Source organism: Saccopteryx bilineata, chromosome 2 (genome assembly GCF_036850765.1).
Source record: "Saccopteryx bilineata isolate mSacBil1 chromosome 2, mSacBil1_pri_phased_curated, whole genome shotgun sequence".
Lineage (NCBI taxonomy): Eukaryota > Metazoa > Chordata > Mammalia > Chiroptera > Emballonuridae > Saccopteryx > Saccopteryx bilineata.
In genome coordinates, this window is record NC_089491.1 from 3,394,090 (window position 1) to 3,413,245 (window position 19,156).

General features: G+C 60.6%; 2 protein-coding genes across 2 annotated transcripts in view; one reads left to right on the plus strand and one right to left on the minus strand.

The window, feature by feature from the left end:
• Positions 1-6,227, plus strand: part of FAM163B (family with sequence similarity 163 member B) — a 30,536-nt gene extending 24,309 nt beyond the window's left edge. Inside the window, exons 2-3 of the mRNA XM_066255798.1 lie at positions 3,770-3,885; positions 4,454-6,227. Coding sequence (XP_066111895.1) covers positions 3,793-3,885; positions 4,454-4,855 — 495 coding nt within the window. The 5' untranslated portion in view covers positions 3,770-3,792 and the 3' untranslated portion in view covers positions 4,856-6,227. The remainder of the gene's footprint in view (positions 1-3,769; positions 3,886-4,453) is intronic.
• A 248-nt stretch (positions 6,228-6,475) lies between these two features.
• The window catches only part of ADAMTSL2 (ADAMTS like 2), a 43,751-nt gene continuing 31,070 nt past the window's right edge, over positions 6,476-19,156 (minus strand). Inside the window, exons 13-19 of the mRNA XM_066255810.1 lie at positions 16,240-16,366; positions 14,811-15,024; positions 14,569-14,724; positions 13,871-14,041; positions 12,399-12,575; positions 8,971-9,115; positions 6,476-8,021 (exon numbers count right to left, since the gene is read on the minus strand). Of these exons, the coding sequence (XP_066111907.1) occupies positions 7,903-8,021; positions 8,971-9,115; positions 12,399-12,575; positions 13,871-14,041; positions 14,569-14,724; positions 14,811-15,024; positions 16,240-16,366 (1,109 nt within the window). The 3' untranslated portion in view covers positions 6,476-7,902. The remainder of the gene's footprint in view (positions 8,022-8,970; positions 9,116-12,398; positions 12,576-13,870; positions 14,042-14,568; positions 14,725-14,810; positions 15,025-16,239; positions 16,367-19,156) is intronic.

The window sequence follows — 19,156 nt, forward strand, 5'->3', positions numbered from 1 at the left end:
GACATGCAGAAAAGAGTTTCTATGGAATGTCACTTCTGCTTAAAAGGGGGCAGGAAATATGCATTTTCCTATATTTTTAGAAAGGAACAGTGGAAGGACCAACTCAGAATCAAGGAAATGATGCGTGGGGCTGAGCGGGGGAGGGGCCGGGGCAGCAGCCACACCTCGCTCTGAATGCACCTGGTCAAGGCTCTGGACCTTGGAATCGAACACGTGTGTTCTCTACGGCTGGCAATCACCATCACACCAGGTTTTATATATATATATATATATGTTTTTTTTTTTTTTTTTTTGTATTTTTCTGAAGCTGGAAACAGGGAGAGACAGTCAGACAGACTCCCGCATGCGCCCGACCGGGATCCACCCGGCATGCCCACCAGGGGCGACGCTCTGCCCACCAGAGGGCGATGCTCTGCCCCTCCGGGGCGTCGCTCTGTTACGACCAGAGCCACTCTAGCGCCTGGGGCAGAGGCCAAGGAGCCATCCCCAGCGCCCGGGCCATCTTTGCTCCAATGGAGCCTTGGCTGCGGGAGGGGAAGAGAGAGACAGAGAGGAAGGAGGGGGGGGGTGGAGAAGCAAATGGGCGCTTCTCCTATGTGCCCTGGCCGGGAATCAAACCCGGGTCCCCCGCATGCCAGGCCGACGCTCTACCACTGAGCCAACCGGCCAGGGCCACGCCAGGTTTTAAAAAGATAACACCAACTGGAACAAAAAGAACAGGAGTAGGTATTAAGTTGGTGGGAACACCATCCTAAGAATTGTTGCCAGTGATTTTGAAATTGTTACTATCCATCCCTAAGGGGATATGGATAAGAACCTCAAAAAAAAAAAAAAAAAGCCAATAAATAGCAAAGTCCATTCAGCAGACGTGTTACTGAAAAACACTAGTCATGTTATTTTTAATTATTACATGTAATGGGAAAACACAAATACGTGATAAAGTGTATGTTATCCAGAAAGGAGGTTGTTACTGTGAAAGTCATGGAGACATCACACTTTAATAAGTGAACACCCTGTCACCTCTCATTTGAAGTGGAAATAGCAGTATAACTCGTGTGTTATTTTTCTCTTCCAAAAATAAAAAAAAAAATCCATCAGCTCTGGTCTCTGAAAAAGCCTAGAACCGGGGGAAAGCCAGGAGCAGTGAGCACCCCTGGTGGCCAGACCATGTGCTCTACAAACCCCTTCCCCCTGACAGGCCTAGGGTGACCACAGAATAGCCACAGGTCCCCAGGTCTGGGGCAAAACAAGCTAGGACATCCTGGGCCCCAAAGCAAAACGCCCTCCGGGATTCATGAGGGTCACATCAGAACGACATAGCAGCCGACTTGGAAGGGCCTCCAACCCAGGGTCCTGGTGGGATTCTTTGAGCCTCGGAAAGGATGAGGAGGGCGGTGAATTGGAACACGGCCTGTGTCTGAAAAGCAGGAGATCACAGCGATGCGACCAAACCCATGGGGACAGCCCATGGGGCGTCCACTTACTCTGAACATGGGTAAGTTAAGAAGAACGGAGCGCCCAGTTCTCTCCGCCGCGGACTGTATTTTAGGGTAACCAATCTTAGCTTAGGTGATAGGGAACGTTCTCAAGAGAAGACCGAGCTAATAAATGCAGAAGAAATGTGAAAAGCCTATTCACGGCCCCTCGTGAAAATCATGGATCTGGGTCATGACCCCAAAAGTGTTACGGGGAGGCTGCCGGGGAACTTGATAACGGAAGGATTCGGGGGACAGGGGCGGGACCCACTCCTTCGTCTCAGCACCGCGACAAGAGGGACAGCGGTCCCCCTGGGGTCCTGAAAGTGATTCAGTAGGAAGCCCACTCCGAGACAAAACAGCAAAGGAGGAACAGGCTGCACGGCTGGCGAGGAAACCCAGCCTTGCTCTCCAGTACGTGGGAAATTCTGTGAGAGCAAGGACCCAGTTTCTTCTCTAAGCAACGTGGTCGGCCGGGGAGGGGGCGGAGGGCGAAGGGAACTGGACTTCCCTCCAGTCCAGAGAGCCGACCGCAAAACTGATCCCGGTTTGAACGATCCGGCCGTGAAAAGTCATTGTGGAGATGACCCACAGGCGGAAAGCTACCCACAGACTGGGTGTGGTTTGGTTTTGAAGTCCCCATCTGTCAGATTTAGCACCTGAAGTCTTTATGAGTTAACAGATATGCTCTGGGCCTCCTCCCCCCCACCCGCAATGAAAATCAAAGGAAGGGAAACTGAGTCAGGGTGCGTGGAAGCCAGCTCCTGCTGGGTTGTGGGAGGCAGTTGCTAATCATTCCCGGAGTTTTAGAAGCGGGTCGTTAACATTGGTAACTTCAAACAGCTGTTAACATTGGTAACTTCTTCATTTACGCCTCCAACCTCAGCAAGTGTTTCCAAAGTGAGGAGACTTGTATTCTGAGAGCGGGCTTATGGTCTCCCGGCTAGAAAATGTTTGGGTGATGCCTGCCAGGACGACGAGTTGACGAAGGGCGTGTCTCTAGGCCTAGAAAGCCCACCCACTTCTGCGGATTTCCCCTGGAAAAGTATTCGAAGTCGGTTCTGTAAGTCAGGTGACTCCAATTACTTAGCTACAAAAGAACGTTTTTTTAAAACTTAGGCTTAGCCCCGGCTGGATAGCTCAGCTGGTTAGAGCCGTGTCCTACAGCACAGAGGTCACCAGTTCGATCCCCAATCAGGGCATGTGTAGAGAGAGAGTAATGTTCCCGTCTCTCTCTCTCACTAACATCCATTTTTAAAAAATAGGCTTAAGCTAATTTTTTTTTAATGCAACCCGCCTCGACATCAAAGAGGAATTGATTTGGTTTGGAAAGAGGAGGAGGTTCTGGAGACGGTCTGCACCTGAGCTGAATACACCTAAAACTGGCTAGGCTGGCAAGTCGGGTGGTATGTGCATTTCATCGCAATGAAGAATTGTAAAGAAGAGGGATCAGATATGTTACACAGTGGAATAGGTTGGAGGTTACGTCACAGGAGGAAATTTGATTTAATGATATGAAAAAAATAAGGATGATCTTGTCTGGGTAAAAAAAAAAAAAAAAAAAAGCAGGTTACAAAACCCTCTGATCGTCCGGGCTGCGTTTGGGGTAAATTTTAAAATGCATGAGCTGGTAGAGCCAGGCTGGAAGGGTGCCATCCCCTGAGAGGGCGCCACACCGAGCTCTGAAACACATGTCCACGAATCATCCCAAACCCCAAGAGCCAGGGTGGTGTGTGCTTCAGATCATCCCTCACAGAGGTGGGACCTGGGCTGGGAGAGGGAGGCAGAGGGCCAACCGCCTCCGGCCTCCCGTGTGCATGCCCTGGGCTGTGGTATTTGATGTCCCCCTTTCTTTTTGTGTGTGCGTGACAGAGAGAGAGAGAGAGAGAGGGACAGACAGGAAGGGAGAGAGATGAGAAGCATCAATTCTTTGTTGTGGCTCCTTAGCTGTTCATTGATTGCTTTCTCATATGTGCCTTGACTAGGGGGCTACAGCAGAGCGAGTGACCCCTTGCTCAAGCCAGTGGCCTTGGACTCAAGCCAGCGACCGTGGGGTCATGTCTATGATCCCACGCTCGCGCCGGATGAGCCCGCGCTCACGTCGGCGACCTCGGGGATTCAAACCCGGGTTCTCTGCGTCCCAGTCCGACGCTCTATCCACTGCACCACCGCCTGGTCAGGCAATGTTCCCTCCCCCCCCCCCCGGCCCTTTCTGCGTGTGTCCCGAACCTTGTCATCTTAAACAGGTGACTTTTGCAATGAGGAAGTGACGTGGGCATGTGTGTGTGTTGCAGGCTGTTGATGGAGAAGGGGGCGGATGACAGCCGGGACAGTGGTCATCACTGGGGGCATTTTGGCGACTGTGATTCTGCTGTGTATAATCGCGGTTCTGTGCTACTGCCGGCTGCAGGTACCAGGGGCCGGGGGAGGGGCGGCGGGGGGGCCCCGCAAGGCTGGGGCCCAGGAAGTGGGGGGGATAGTCAGGTCTTCAACAAAGTGCAAATCAGACGGTCCTGGCCCAGGGCTTCCCGGACACTGAGGCTCAGAGAGGGTAAGGGACCTAGCCAATGACACAGAGCCGTCAAGGGGAGGGCAGCGGTGAGAACCTGGGCCTGCTCTCCCTTCCCCACTCATAGTCCAGGGCAGTCTGGGGCGGGGGGCGGGAGACATGTTTCTGAAGGAGGAGGGGAAGCCACGTGACCCCGTGCCCATGGACTAGGCTGAGGCCGAGCCGCCTGACCCCTCGTGCCTCGGTTTCCCCACTGGCACAGTGCTGCTGGGGATGGCACCTGCCTCCGTCAGCCAGTGCTGATGAAATGAAATGGGCCAGCCCTCCCTGTAGGGCGCTTAGCAGGGTGCCCGGCCTGAGCGAGCTGCCCGTAAGTGTGGGTGGTAGGGAGCGGGGTCAGCGCCCAGCCCACCCTGGCCCCGCGCCTCCTGTGTGTGGGGAGCCAGGGTCACCCGCCCTCTGCCCACAGTACTACTGCTGCAAGAAGGAGGAGTCCGAGGAGGACGAGGAGGAGCCTGACTTCGCCGTGCACTCCGGCCTGCCCCCGCTGCACTCCAACCGCAACCTGCTGCTGACCAACGGGCCGGCGCTCTACCCGGCCGCCTCCACCTCCTTCGGCCAGCGGTCTCCGCAGGCCCGCGCCCTCTGCCGCAGCTGCTCCCACTACGAGCCGCCCACCTTCTTCCTGCAGGAGCCCGAGGACGAGGGCGTGCGCAACGGCGGGGAGCGTGTGGCCTACCGGGCCGTCAGCCAGGAGGACCTGCAGCTGCCGGCCGAGCCCTTCGGGGGCCTGCAGGCCCTCAACCCCAGCCGCCTCTCGGCCATGCGGGAGGCCTTCTCCCGGAGCCGGAGCGTCAGCACTGACGTCTGAGCGGCCCGCCCCCTGCCTCCCCCGCCCCCCGGCCCGCCCTGCAGGTCCCGAGACCATGGGGGCGTCCCCACAGCCTGCCCGCCCGGCCCCAGACCCACACCTGGGCTCGGTCTGCCGGCCCCCCTGGCGTCCCTGTCACCATGGGGCCCCGCCCTCGGGGAGCTCCGGGGCGCACTGCGGGGATAAGGCCGGTGAAGGCAGGCAGGGCCAGGGTTAGGGGCGGGAAGGGAGGCAGGCGAGATGCGGCCCAGGTGAGGCGCGTGGAGGGGGGCGGGGCTCCGGACGCCCACGCTGCCTGCCGGTCAGCACAGGTGTGGCGGGCAGCGGCCTCCAGCTCAGCCTGGCTAGCGTGGCCACCTCCGACCGCCTGGCCGGCCCTGTCAGTCCCTTCCCTCGGCCTCAGTCTACCCACCTAGTCAAGGAAGGGGTCGGCACGCTGATGCGTGGGGCTCAGCAGCCGGTTTCCCTGGCGATTTCAGACACACTCTTCTTATCCCTCCAACCAGAATGGGGGGGGGGCTTTGTCTCTCCTGCCCCCACCCCCTGCCCCCACACCCCTGGCTTCAGGTGGCTGAGACCCAGGCTGAGGGAGCCTCTGTGTAGTACCACACCCCTAGAAGGGGGAGTTTCAGGGGCGCCGGGCCTGGGGGACGCACAGTCCTCGCTGGCTGTCTGGTGAAAGAGGGAGAAGAGGCCGTGTCCCAGCCGCCTGCTTTGGGAGTGTCCCCGTGGAAACATACAGCCCGTTGCTCAGACCTGGCGTGGTAGAGTGGACAGAGCCATAAAAGACCCACTAACTCCCCCGTAGACCTGAGACAGGCCGTCCCATCCCTGGGCGTCAGCCTCAGGGAGCCCTTCTTCAAAGCTCTGGTCCGGGGGGAGGGGGGCGGACAGACCCGTCTCTCCTGGGCACCTGTTTCTCAGGGGGCTCTGGGATCCAGGAAGGCCCCGCCCCCCCCCCTGCCCTGCTCTGTGCGAAGACCTCAACTGAGCCCACTACTCTCCACCAAGCTCCAGCGGGGGGGGGGGCTCCCCGGGCTCCCTCTCTCCAGCTGGGGGAACCATACCCAATGGCCACCCTGTAGAAATGCCCCAGACCCAGGGGCACCGGCCAGTGGGGAACACAGCTCCACCCACAGAGGCGGAGCTTCCTCTTTCAAAGCATGGCTGCCCACCCCGTCTTCTCCAGGGGCTCTGTCTCTGAAACCCCAGGGTAGGGTAGCCCCCATCTTCCCAGGAAGATGGACAACCACTGCCCCCCCACCCCAGCCACCCACCTGACTACGAGACAAACCCATGAGGGCAGTGACCGTCCCTGAGCCACGGGCAGTCCAAGCTGCTCGTATTGGAAGGGGCCGATCCGTTGAGACGGCTGGACTGGACGTGTGCGGACTTAGCAAGGACTTCACTCTTTTTAGCATCCCTTATTTTTTTGCCTTCTCTTCCTTCCTCACCCTGCCTCAGTTCGGTCATGCTATCGGAGTCCATCCCAGAGCTTCCCAGAGCCCCTACTCACACCCCCCCCTTTCTTTGTGGAACCCCACAAATTTGTTTCTGATGCATTAGCTTGGGGGGTGGGGGGGCGAGGGCGGGGGGGGGCACTTCCTGGGGCTGTTCTGTTCCGTTCTCCTATTTCCTTTGCTGGTCTCTGCCCTCTGTGTAGATTCTTAGAGTGAAAACACGCACCATCCACGAGTGCTCGCGCAGCTGTGTGGCGGGGAGCTGCGTGCTCCCTGGGAAAAGCGGAAAGCCAATAAATGCGTCTTCAGCACACCACGCCGCTGTCCACTGTCCGCAGTTGGCCCGGGGTTCCAGGCAGCTCCAACCCCTCCGTGGAACTTTCTGGAAGGGCTGCACACAGCCCAGTGGCCAGGTGAAGCCGGCCTTCTCCTGTTCCAGCCCGTGGAGTCGGGGCTCTGCCCCCCAGACGGGTGGGCACAACAAGCCACATTCACTTTCGAGTTTCTCCGGGTGACTTTGTCCGTCTTCAAAGACGGGGGGGCCCTGGCCTAAACTCAGCTCCTCGAGAGCGGTTATCCCCTGGGCTGGGTCTCCTGGCTCTCCCAGGCCCCCGTGTTTTATTAGGACCCTCCTTGCACCCCCGGTCTCCCACCCCCAGGTGTCCACCATCACCAGGCCCAAGAATACGGCTCCATTCTGACTCCAGCATCTGAGTCCTGATGCTGAACACCCCTGCTGGCCGGGTCCCCACTCTGTCACCTTCTGTCCTTCCTCAGAGAGCCACCGCAGCCCGGCCAGCCACTCTGGCTCTCAAAGCCCCCCACCCCCACCCCCACCGCCAGCCAGAGGCCCTGAGAGCCCATGCTGCCACCATAAATACGACCACTTTATTAACATACAGAGGAGTACTGACCGGGACAACATGACAGGGAAACCGTGAGAAAGAGTGCCTCTCCCCGGCCGTAAAGTGCGGTGGGTCCCTCGGTGCGCGAGCTTCGTGTAGGGGCGCTGGGCGAGGAGAGAACGTCCCTTCCCCCCCAGGAAGGGTACAGCTCCACAGGACCAGGATCCCTCAGGCACCTGCGGCTTCCTGCCGGCCCTGCCCCCCTCTCTACCCCCGGCCCTGAAGGCAGAGCGGACCTGCCCGGGCTGAGCAGACAGTCCATCCGCCCAGAGCAAGGAGGGGGCTCAGGGAGCAGGAGGGCTGGTCACCTCCTCCTCTGGGCTCTGGGCCCCGGGCCCCCCGTGGGCAGCCGGGTGCTGGGCTGGGTGCTGGGGTGTCGGAACCGCAGACACACCATCCTCAGACTCTGAAGAACAACCGTCCGCGGCAGGGGCAGCGGCTCTGTCTGGGGAGGCCAACAGGCGCTCCGGGCTCTCCTCCCGGCGGGAGAGCAGAGGCTCAGCGTCACACCTGCACAGCCCGGGTGCCCTGCAGGAAGGGTGTCCGTGCGTGGGGGACCCCAGAAGCGGCGGCAGCCCCAGAGGCGGGGTGCTCAGTCTCTCAGGGCGGCGGCGGCCAGGCCTCGGAGTGGGGGGGCCTGCAGGACCGGCAGCATGCCTTACTGTAGTACCAGTGGCCAGGCCTAGGAGTGGGGGGGCCTGCAGGACCGGCAGCATGCCTTACTGTAGTACCAGTGGCCGCACAGGTTCACCTTGATGGCCAGGGCACAGTTGGTGCCCGGCTGGTCCTGGCAGCTGTCATCTGGGGGAGGGACATGGTGGGGCACAGGGCATCAGGACAGGCCCTCCGCTCCACCTCTCCCAACCCCAGCCCTCCCCACCAATCTCTCCCTCAGCTGAAGGAGTGAGATCTGCACAGGGGTGGCCCGGGGTGGCGGAGCACCCGGGGGTCAGGTGGCTCACGCGTGCCTGCTCCAATTTAGGGGCAGTCAGTCCCTCGGGCTGTGCTTCTCTGCCACCCCGCTGCCACCCCCTCCCCTCCCCAGGGATGTCACGGATCCCCACAAGTGGTGTGACCTGTGCACAGGGAAGGGGCTAGGATTCAGGGGAGCCACTGATCTCACCCCCCCAAAGTGTCCTAGGAAGCCCACGTGTGACACCTCCCCTCAATAGCTTCAAAGCAGAGCTCCTCACTTGCCCAGTGCCCCCCACCTGAAGCCCAGCACTCATCTGTCTTCCAGATGCTCGAGCCAGAGATGTGGCTCGGTCACTTGCCACCCGTGTGCCCAGCACTGGGCTGCCCAGGCTCTCCTGGGCCCCCCTCCCTGCTCCACTGGTGCCCGCCCCTCTTCTGAGGCTGATGCTCTTTCCAAGGCGCAGGTTCCCATCCCCACATGGTTCCTGGCGACCCTGAGCACCAGCTCAGCCTCGCCTGCTGCCCTTCCTGCCCTCCCAGCCCCTCCTCACGCCCCGCCCCTCCCCTCCTCACGCCCCTCCCTGCCCCTCCTCACGCCCCGCCCCTCCTCACGCCCCGCCCCTCCCCTCCTCACGCCCCGCCCCGCCTCACGCCCCGCCCCTCCACTCCAGCCTGGCTCAGCCGTTCCAGAGGGAAACCTCGCTCCCCCAACGTGCCCTGTCTCTAAGCTGCTCACCCGCCTGGTTCCCCGGCTGATTCCTGCACATCCTCAGCCCCTGCTCTGCCCACAGCTCCTCGGGAAGCCCCCGCCCCCCCCCAGCCTCCCCCTGCTCACCTGGGGGTTCCGTGGGGCAGGGCTGCAGGTCACAGGCCTGTCTGCCGACGGGCTTCACCAGTGGGTCGCAGCCGCGGACGATGTCAGTTCCCTGGTAGCACTTCACGTCCCGCATCCGCACGCCCACCCCGCAGGTCTTGGTGCACTGGTGGGGGGAGAGCGGGCATGGGGAACCCCGGCCACCTCGCCAGGCAGCGGCGTCTCCGCTGACACGGGCACAGGAGGGCTCGAGGTGACAAGGGCAGGAAAGAGCGCTGTCTGTCTGTCTGTCTGGCAGGCCGTCGGGAGACGGACGCTCAGCCCCACCCACTGCTTCCTCGGTTTCCCTGTCTGCACAGGCGGGGGCTGAGTCCTTCCTCTCTCAACTATCCCTCCTGGCCTTCCTGGGCCTTCTGATGTCCTGGACACGGGGGGGGGGGCACGAGGGCCGAGGGAGAGCTGGCTTCCCACTCCAGGGAAACACTGTGCTTGCTGTGGGCTAATTAAATGGGCCTTGCAAAGCCACCCCCACACCCCTCCACCACCGCGGCTCACTATCCAGATGTTGCCCTCGGAAAACCCCGCTGAGCGACCCAGAACACCAGGGACAGCTGCTGACCCCAGTTACCCCACCATCCCCCTGCCAACAGCCTACAGACGGTGACTCCCTCCTCCTCTCCCTCTCCCCGTGTAACTGACCCCCTGTCACCCGGCCCGTCTGGGACCTGGGCCCTCAGTTCCTGTGGTGCACCCTCCAGCCTCGTTTGCAGAGGAGAATGAGGCTTAGCAGGGAGGGTGGTCCCCCCACCTGCCATGCCAGCTCCCAGCTTGGGGGCTGGTCCAGTCTGGGAGCGGGGAGAGCCTGGCCCGGCACCGAGCACAGAGGACAGTCAGCCTTGGGTGGATGCCCCCAGGAGTCTCTGGGCGTGCCCTGGCCCCGACTCCTCTGTCCCTGGGGAGCTGATGAAGCAGCTAGAGGAACAAACTCACTGAGCCTCCCACACCCACCGTCCGTCCATGTGCTCACCCCTTCACCCTCAGCAGGGGGATACTGGCACACCCCTCCAGGGTGCCCACGCTGTCTCTGTCCCCTCCCTCACAGCCCGCCTCCCTCCTGCACCTGGGAGGTCCTGGCCCCGCCCATCTCTGGATGTTCTTGCCAAGGTGCAGGTTCTGCATGGCTCCTGGGACCCCGAGCCCTGGTCCAGCCTTCCCACCCTCGCCTCCCAGCCGAGCTCAGCCATTCCTGGAGGGGACCCTCAACCCCCCCCCATGTGTCCCTGTCTCCGTAGCCACTAGACCTCCCTGGTCCCCTGGCCGATGCCTCTGAGGAAAGTCCCTCTCCTCCCCTCCAATCCTTCTCCTTCTCCCTGGGGAGAAGGACACACGTAAATATCTGGGTCTTGAGCAAGCAGGCCTATGTGCTGTAGGGCCAGCCGAGGTCCCGTCTAGGGCTGGGTGTGAGCCCAGACGCCACCCAAAGTCTCTCCACTGAGAACCCTGGGCCTGAGCAGGGTGGGGAAGGGGTGGAGGCCCCGGCCCCTCCCACTCTGAAGGGGGGCAGCCCTCACAGGACCTCAGACTCATCCCCCATCTCACACTAAGAAGCTTCACCTTGAACGCTTAAGTTTAGGGATATGGCATCTACCCGTCAGGGGACCAAGACCATGGAAGCCTCAGCTGGGGGTATCTGAGACACACTGTGAAATGTCACCATGACTGTCCCGGCCTTCCAGTCCCACGTGACAGAGTGTCATTCTTTAGTATCCAGAGTTGGCCAGTGAGGAACCCTGGGGCCAGAGGCACGGGACACCGGGCTGTGTTCCCTGTACTCAACCCGCCCCCAGGGATGCTCAGAGACCACTCGGACGAGGCACCCCACTTGCTCTTCTTGAAAGCGTATGGTGGCCCTGGCCGGTTGGTTCAGTGGTAGAGCGTCGGCCTGGCGTGTGGAAGTCCTGGGTTCGATTCCCGGCCAGGGCACACAGGAGAAGCGCCCATCTGCTTCTCCACCCCTCCCCCCTCCTTCCTCTCTGTCTCTCTCTTCCCCTCCTGCAGCCAAGGCTCCATTGGAGCAAAGATGGCCCAGGCGCTGAGGATGGCTCCTTGGCCTCTGCCCCAGGTGCTGGAGTGGCTCTGGTCGCAGCAGAGCGGCGCCCCGGAGGGGCAGAGCATCGCCCCCTGATGGGCAGAGCGTCGCCCCCTGGTGGGCGTGCCAGGTGGATCCCGGTTGGGCGCATGCGGGAGTCTGTCTGACTGTCTCTCTCCGTTTCCAGCTTCAGAAAAATACAAAAAAAAAAAAAAAGAAAAGAAAAAAAAGAAAGCGTGTGGCCTGGGGGTGGGGCGGGGCGGGGCTAAGGCCACACGGAGAAGACCGTGTGAGTCCCTTGGAAGTGCTGTCTAGACAGGACTCTAAGAAAGGCCCAGGGCCCCAAAAGCCCCTGGGGGAATCACACCAAGAGGCCACCACAGAAAGGGGACAGGGAAGGGACAGAAAAGGGCAGCAGAAGTAAAAGCAACCCTTTGGCTCAGCCAGAGACAGGGGGGGCGGTGTCTGTCGGCCCCTCTCTGCTCCTCTCTGCAGGCAGCCCCACCTGCCTCGGGGCCTCTGCCCTGGGCACAGCGGGCGAGGCGGCACTGGCCTGGGCCTCCCCTCTGCAGATTCCTCACCCGCTCAGGACAGGGGACAGACCTGGGCTCCACTGTCCACCCCACCCCCCAGGAGCTGCAGGACCCACGTGGGTAGGACAGCTCTCTGAACCTCGGTTTCTTCCTCGTGAAGTGGGAAGGGGACCCTGCCCCTCACGGGGTTGTTGGGAGAAGGAAAGGTGACCCCTCTCGCCCAGGAGGTGAGGTCTCTGCTCCCAGCTATAGACAGAGGAGACGGCTCGGCTCTGTCCGGTCTGACGGTCTGAGGCTGGGGAGCCCTCAGTGCTGTGGAGAGGCCAGGCTGGGCAGGAGAGCCGCTGCCGCCCCCCCCCCGCCTCCCTCTGCCCCCAGGGCACGCGTCCCGCCAGGCCTCTGCCTTCCTAACCCTGCGTCCTGCCTTGACTCTGACTCCCGGAGTCAGGTCGCTGTCTGACACAGCTCACAGAGCGCCCACCTGGGCTCCATCTGCACCATGACAGGCGTCAGGCACACGTGTTGTCAAATGCATGACTAAAAGTCTACAATGCAAGGTGGCCAGTAGTGACCCAGGCTAAGAAAAGCCCAGGACCCGTAAGTATCGCAAGGATCTGAGAGGTGAGATCGAAGAAGGCTTCCTGGAGGAGGTGGCTCTTGCACCAGCTGACTTGGTAGAATTGAGCAGCTTTCCGGGGACAGAAAGCCGTGATGGAGGCTGATGAGGGGGCCATAAGGGACATTTGGGGTAGGAGAGGAGGTATCAGGACAGGACCTGACCTCAGACCTGGCCCCTAGGCAGCCTCAGAGGGACAGCGGGCACTCACCTCAGACCAGGGGCTGGTGTACCACTTGAAGCAGGGCCTCTCGAAGCACGTGCTCTCCTCGGGGGGCTTCTTGGCCAGCCCACACTCGGGGCCGCTGCGTGTCTGCGGCTTCCCGTTGGCCAGCTCCATGCACAGGACCAACCTCTTCTTCACGCCTCGGCCACAGGTGGTGTTACACTGAGGCCAGGGGACAGACGGGGGTCAGAGGCCAGGAGGACCAGGACACAGGGCCCACGGCGACTCCAGCGGTAACGGCTCGGTCACTAGCAAGTGGGTGAAATGCTGAGATGGATGGCGATATTGGCTGAGAGCTCTTCAATCACCATTTGGCCCAAAACAATTTGATCAAAAGCAATTTAAGCAGACAACCATCGGGTTTTGGGGAGGAACAAAACGGTTCTTGATCACTTGGCCCACGATGATGTGGGGGACGAGCGGTCACCTGAACAGCTGGTGGAGAGCAGTGGGGTTGAGAACAAGGCGTCCGAAACCGCAGGTCGTGGCCGTGAAGTGGGTCACGAGACCCAGGGGCCAGAAGCAGCAAGCGCAGCCTGACTGACCCTCCCGCTTTTCCCTGCGTGCATGGGCGTTTGAGGGCAGCGGGGCAGGGTGGGGGTGGGGGGAACACCGCGTCTGCATGCATCCCTGAGCACGTGCCAACTTACATGGCTCACAGAAATCAGGGGGCCAGGGACCGTGCAGACACTCCAGGACTCCCAGCCTCCTGTCTAGCGCATTTTCACCAAAATAAATGTTGGTTTTGCATCTCATTTGCATAACCAACTCTCTTTGACTTGTCGTTTGCTTTTCTGATGTTCTTGTTTAATTAAAAAAAAAAATCAAATGCACCCTGTCCGGTTGGCTCAGTGGTAGAGCGTCGGCCTGGCGTGCAGAAGTCCCGGGTTTGATTCCCGGCCAGGGCACACAGGAGAAGCACCCATCTGCTTCTCCACCCCTCCCCCTCTCCTTCCTCTCTGTCTCTCTCTTCCCCTCCCGCAGCCAAGGCTCCATTGGAGCAAAGATGGCCCAGGCGCTGGGGATGGCTCCTTGGCCTCTGCCCCAGGCGCTAAAGTGGCTCTGGTCTCGGCAGAGCATCGCCCCGGAGGGGCAGAGCATCGCCCCCTAGTAGGCGTGCCGGGTGGATCCCGGTCTGGCGCATGCGGGAGTCTGTCTGACTGTCTCTCCCCATTTCTAGCTTCAGAAAAATACAAAAAAAAAAAAAAAAATCAAATGCTTCTTTTTTTTTTATTACTTGATATTCATTTTGAAATATCCCCTAATTCTTGTGAGCAGGAAAGATGGACAAGGTTCAGGTGTTCCCCTACCTTCTTGGCTTTTTCTATGATAAATTAATTTCTTGGCGAAACGTTGCCATCATAACAGACAATGAAGTCCTGGCTTTGATCAGTGGGCCCGGAGCCCAGTGCTGTCCCAAGCAGAGGGGCCCCTCCCCCCGGGCTCAGGGCACTCACCCGTTCCCAGTCCTGGGCTAGCCAGTGGGCCGGGCAGTTCTTGTCCCCGCAGGGGTGGATGGCCAGGGGCTTGGTCTCCGTCTGGCACTGGGAGTCGGGCACCACCCGGCCCTCGCTGGTCTTGCAGTACACGTGCCTGATCATGCGGCCCTGCCCGCAGCTTCCGCTGCACTGCAGGGGGACACCCGGGCTGAGAGCCCAGCCTGCTCCCCGGCCCCCCACCCACCCCCGAGTCCTTCCCAACAGGGAGGAACAGCCCCCTGGGCCACACAGGGGAGCCGTTACCATGGTAACCACGCTTTACATGACATTATCTGTTCTGAGTACGGAAATAAAAAACCGCACCACGAGGAAAGCACATTTGAAACCCTGAAGAGGTCGTCGGTGCACCCGGCACCCAGAGGGCACCCCAGGGAGCCTCTGAGCATCTTTCTTCCCGAGAAGAGAGACAGACAGACCCCAGGGAGACAGACGGTGGGTGACAAAAGGGGACCCCCACGAGGGCCACCTGTGTTTGGATAAAGGCCTTGCTTTTCTCCACATTAAAGAGAGGAAAGGCCAGTTCTTCCCCTAACATCCTCACTCCAGGAAAATGGGGAGACTGAGGCACAGCTGGGCAAAGCGCCGGGACCCCCCTCACTGGGTTTGTGCCCTGGCCACCCCTCGGGGTGTCCCCTCCCCGGGGGCCTGGCACTCACTGGTCCCCAGTCGGAGACCGTCCACTGGCGGTCACAAGGGGGCCCTGTGCAGTCCTTCTCCCCCACGGGCCTGGTGCTGGGGTCACACAGCTTCTCGTCCTCGGAGCAGCGGATGTCCCTGGTGACCACGCTGCGCTCCCCGCACTTGGCCGTGCACTGTGCGGAGTGGGCGGAGGCGGGGTCAGGCCCGTCCTGTGCCCACGGCCCCCGGCCCCGCCCCCGCGCGCCCTGCCCGCGCTCGCCTCGGACCACTCGGACATCTCCCACTGCGGCCCGCAGGCCGGGTTCCGGCACGTCTTGCGCTCCTCGGGCCGCACGGCCTCGGCGGCCTCGCACAGGTCGCTGTACACCGAGCTGTCGAAGCCGGGAGACAGCATCTTCCAGCAGCGCACGATGCGGAACTGGTAGCCCTCGCCACAGGTGCGCGAGCACTCGCTCCAGCTGCTGGTCTCCCACCTGCCTCGGGAGGGGCGGCCTTCAGTGACCCGCCCCCCTCGCCTTCCCCGTGCAACCCCGTACCCGAGAAAATGCGCCCCCTCCTCCTGCCCCCTGTGGTCCAAAATCACAAACAAGGGCCAAGCCAGATAGGACCCCGGCAAGGCCCGCTGCCATGTGGACCCCGGGCTCTCTAGGAAGCTCCGAAGGGAGGGAGGTGTTGGTGGGCACCTGGAGCACGTGCTTGACCTGCTGGCCCTCCACCTGCTCTCACCCACCCACCTGGCCTTCCGGACACTTCCGGGAACCAGGTCCTGACCCTGTTCCTGTGCTCACGCTGGGACCCTGCCCCCAGAATTCCAGAGCCCCATTGCCCGCTTTGGGGCCTCTGAGGGGAACTGCCGGACCCAGGGTCACACGCCCAGCCTCTAAGAAAGGAGCAATGGGCGGGTCGCAGAGACCCTGGGCAGGGCGGGGCAGGGGCGGGCGCAGGCCAGAGGGAAAGGGTCGCGTAGCAGAGTCAAAGACAGAGACGAACTGGCGTCTCCTCCGGATGTGACAGGTGACAGCGGCTGGTACCCTTGGGCTCATCTGGCACCCTGCACCACCTCCCACCAGGATTGTCACTGGGAAGAGGAAACAGGTAGGGCTCCATCTCTGACTGGGAGGCAGGACAGGAGGTGTGGGGGCCAGAAAGACAGGGCCTCACCCCACCTCACAGGGACAGACAGTTTGCTCGGAATTTTAGGTATAATCCCCTAGGGCAGCGGTTCTCAACCTGTGGGTCGCGACCCCGGCGGGGGTCGAATGACCAAAACACAGGGGTCGCCTAAAGCCATGGGAAGGCAATCCCTGTGTTTTGGTGGTCCGACCCCCGCCGGGGTCATGACCCACAGGTTGAGAACCGCTGCCCTAGGGCTCCTAAGAATCCTAGCTGCACCAAGTAAGCCTGGCAGCAAAGGGCACCCATAGTATGATGGTCAGAATGGTTTCTCACTCTGGAAGGCACTGGTTGAGTGCCAGCTGTGTGCAGGGCACAGTGACACTGCGAAGTGCGGGAAGACGCAGAAGGACTCGGCCAGCAGGTCAGTGCGGCCCTCTCCCACGGCCCCGCCCACAGAGCCCCTGGAAGGAGTGGGTGCAGACTCCCCTGTCCCTCTGGGCAGAGGCAAAGCAGAGCTCGGCTCCCTCCCGCCGCCCCCACCCCCACCCTGCCAGGGGCACGGGGACAGCTACCTGGGCTGGCACTCCCTCCCAGCACAGAACTCCTGGACTGGCTCAGGCCGGGTCAGGGCGTCGCAGTAGTTGTCATCCACCTCAATGCCATCATAGCGGACGCACATGGCATAGGTCGACATGACCCCTGGGTTCAGGACAAGGGAAAGGCCTGTGAGCCAAACACGAGCCACTTAGAGACCAGCAGACAGGGCATGTGACCATGGGTAACTCACCTGACTGCTCAGAGCCCAGCGTTCTGGTTTAAATTGGGGATAATAGTAACCGGCTTACAGAACTGTGGCAGGAAAGCTTAGTGAGGACAGCTTTGTGGCTCTAAACTCTCTCTGCCTGTGTCCCAGTCTCTGACCTTGACTCTTTGTACTCCCTCACCCCTGCCCCATCCAGCCCAAGCTGGGCACCCAGTTCATATGTCACACAACCTGGGCTTTGAATAAACTCAAATGGCCTTTATGGAGGCATATGCAGCCAGGTGTCACTAATGTTCATTCATTCAACCACCACCCAACTAGGGGTGAGAGGGTGGGTGAGGGGGTGAGTAGGTTTTTAGGTGGGTAGGTGGGTGAATGAATGGATGGATGGATGATGGATGAATAGGTTGTTGGGTGGGTGGATGGGTAGATGGATAGGTTATTTGATGGATGGATGGATGGATGAATGGATGGATGGATGAATGGATGGATGGATGGATGGATAATGGATGATAGATGAATTGGTTGGTGGGTAGATGGATAGGTTATTGGATGGAAAGATGGATGTTGGATGGATGGATGGATGGATAGATGTTGGATGGATGGATGGATGGATGGATGATGGATGATGGATGGATTGATGCTTGGATGGATGGATGATGGATAGGTGTTGGATGGATGGGTGTTGGATGGATAGGCGTTGGATGGATGGGTGTTGGATGGATGGATGGGTGTTGGATGGATTGATGCATGCATGAATAGGTTTTTGGGTGGATGGACAGATGGGTGGATATGGATATGAAATCTAACCATTTCAGCCGTTTCCATCCTCTCCAGATATTATATTAGATCTCCAGACCCTCCCTGCACGCCTGTGGCATGCTCCTGTCCTCAGCAAACCCTTCTTGAACCTTCTCTATCCAACGCTGTGTGTGCTTCCCTTTCTGGGCTCCCCGGGACTCTGTAAATCCCACCAGGGGACAGCGTGTCAAGGGCCAGATCTTGCCTCATATTGTTAATTCCTTGACCCGCCTCCACCCTCTACGTCCCTGTCCTCCTCCCTCAACACCCCGTGCCTGGCACCCAGCTGAAGCCCAGGCCACTCACTAAGCAGTGGTGGGTCCTGCCAAGGAGCCGGGGTGACTCAGGGTAGCTGTCAGCACCGGTGAAGGCCTGGGTGGGGGCAGGGTTCGTGATTGTTGTCATTGTTACTCTGTGTGTCTGTGTGTGCGTATGAGACAGAGCGGGAGAGAGACACCCACCTTCCTGAATGATGGAGAAATGGAACAAGTGCCTGCCGGGTGGCCTGTCCCCCAGGAGGAAATCAACTTCCCCACACTGGAGAGCCCCAGCCCCCGCTCTCTCCCTCCCCTGCGGTGCGTGTCTCAAAGCCAGCGCTCCTGCCTCTCCAAGCCCCGGCCCTGGACAGAACGCAACAGCCTGGGATGCAGCCCACACGGGGATCCTTTCTTTTTTCCGTGAAGGGCGTGCCTGGGGGCGTCACCGGTCTCTCTGGGGCAGGGCTGGGCTGTGCAGTCTGCAGCCCTCTCTGCGGGGGAGGCTGGCTCCCCAGCCGGGTCTGCTGGGAATGTTCCAGAACCCAGGCACCAGCTCTGGGGCCCAGGGAGGTCAGGGGCTGGGGACCCGCCGACCCCCGCCAAGCGCACAACTATTCACTCGCTCCTCCCTGAGTGGGGACCCGGCAGGTCCCTGTCAGGAGAGCCTGGAACTGGGGTCCCAGTTCAGCCTCTCCTGGTGGAGTGTGGTGAGTCTGGTCAGACTTCCCAGGCCTCAGCTTATTCAGCCCCCAAATGTGAAACCCCTAGGGACGCTGGAGACTCAGAGCACCCGCTTTCTGGACACCCTCCTCCTCGCTTCTGTCTTGAACACCTGAGGCAGGAAGCCCTTCCTTCAAAGCAGTGACTGTGAAAGGGAGGGGATGAAACCCGGGGTCCCCCTGCCCCAACCCCCTCAGCCTCGTGTGCTAAGCCAGCCACGGAGCCATCTGAAACCAGTGTTGAGACTCAGAGCAAGAGAACCAACCAGTTCCCCTGCACATCTACCCCTCCCCCACCCCGAGAGTTTTTTTGTTTTTGTTTTTGTTTTGTATTTTTCTGAAGTTGAAAACGGGGAGGCAGTCAGACAGAGTCCCGCATGCGCCTGACCGGGATCCACCCGGCATGCCCAGCAGGGGGCAATGCTCTGCCCATCTGGGGCGTCTCTCTGCCGCAATCAGAGCCATTCTAGCGCCTGAGGCAGAGGCCACAGAGCCATCCTCAGCACCTGGGCAAACTTTGCTCCAATGGAGCCTCAGCTGCGGGAGGGGAAGAGAGAGACAGAGAGGAAGGAGAGGGGGAGGGGTGGAGAAGCAGATGGGCGCTTCTCCTGTGTGCCCTGGCTGGGAATGGAACCCGGGACTCCCGCACACCAGGTCGATGCTCTACCACTGAGCCAACTGGCCAGGGCCATCCTCCCCCCCCCCCCCCGAGTGTCTTTAAGGAAAATAAGGAAGACAGCCTGCTAGAGCCGAGCTCGGAGACAGGAGACGCGCCTCGTGGACTGAAGAGTCCTTCGAGGGAACCCTCAGCAAGGCACCAGGACAGCGAGGGGCTCCTGCGTGTGTCGATAACATGGCTAGACCGTCACAGACACCACCTGCCTCCGACAGTCTGTAATCCCCACCACCTGGCCTGGCCTCACGGCCTCCTAAGATCGGGCCACTAGAG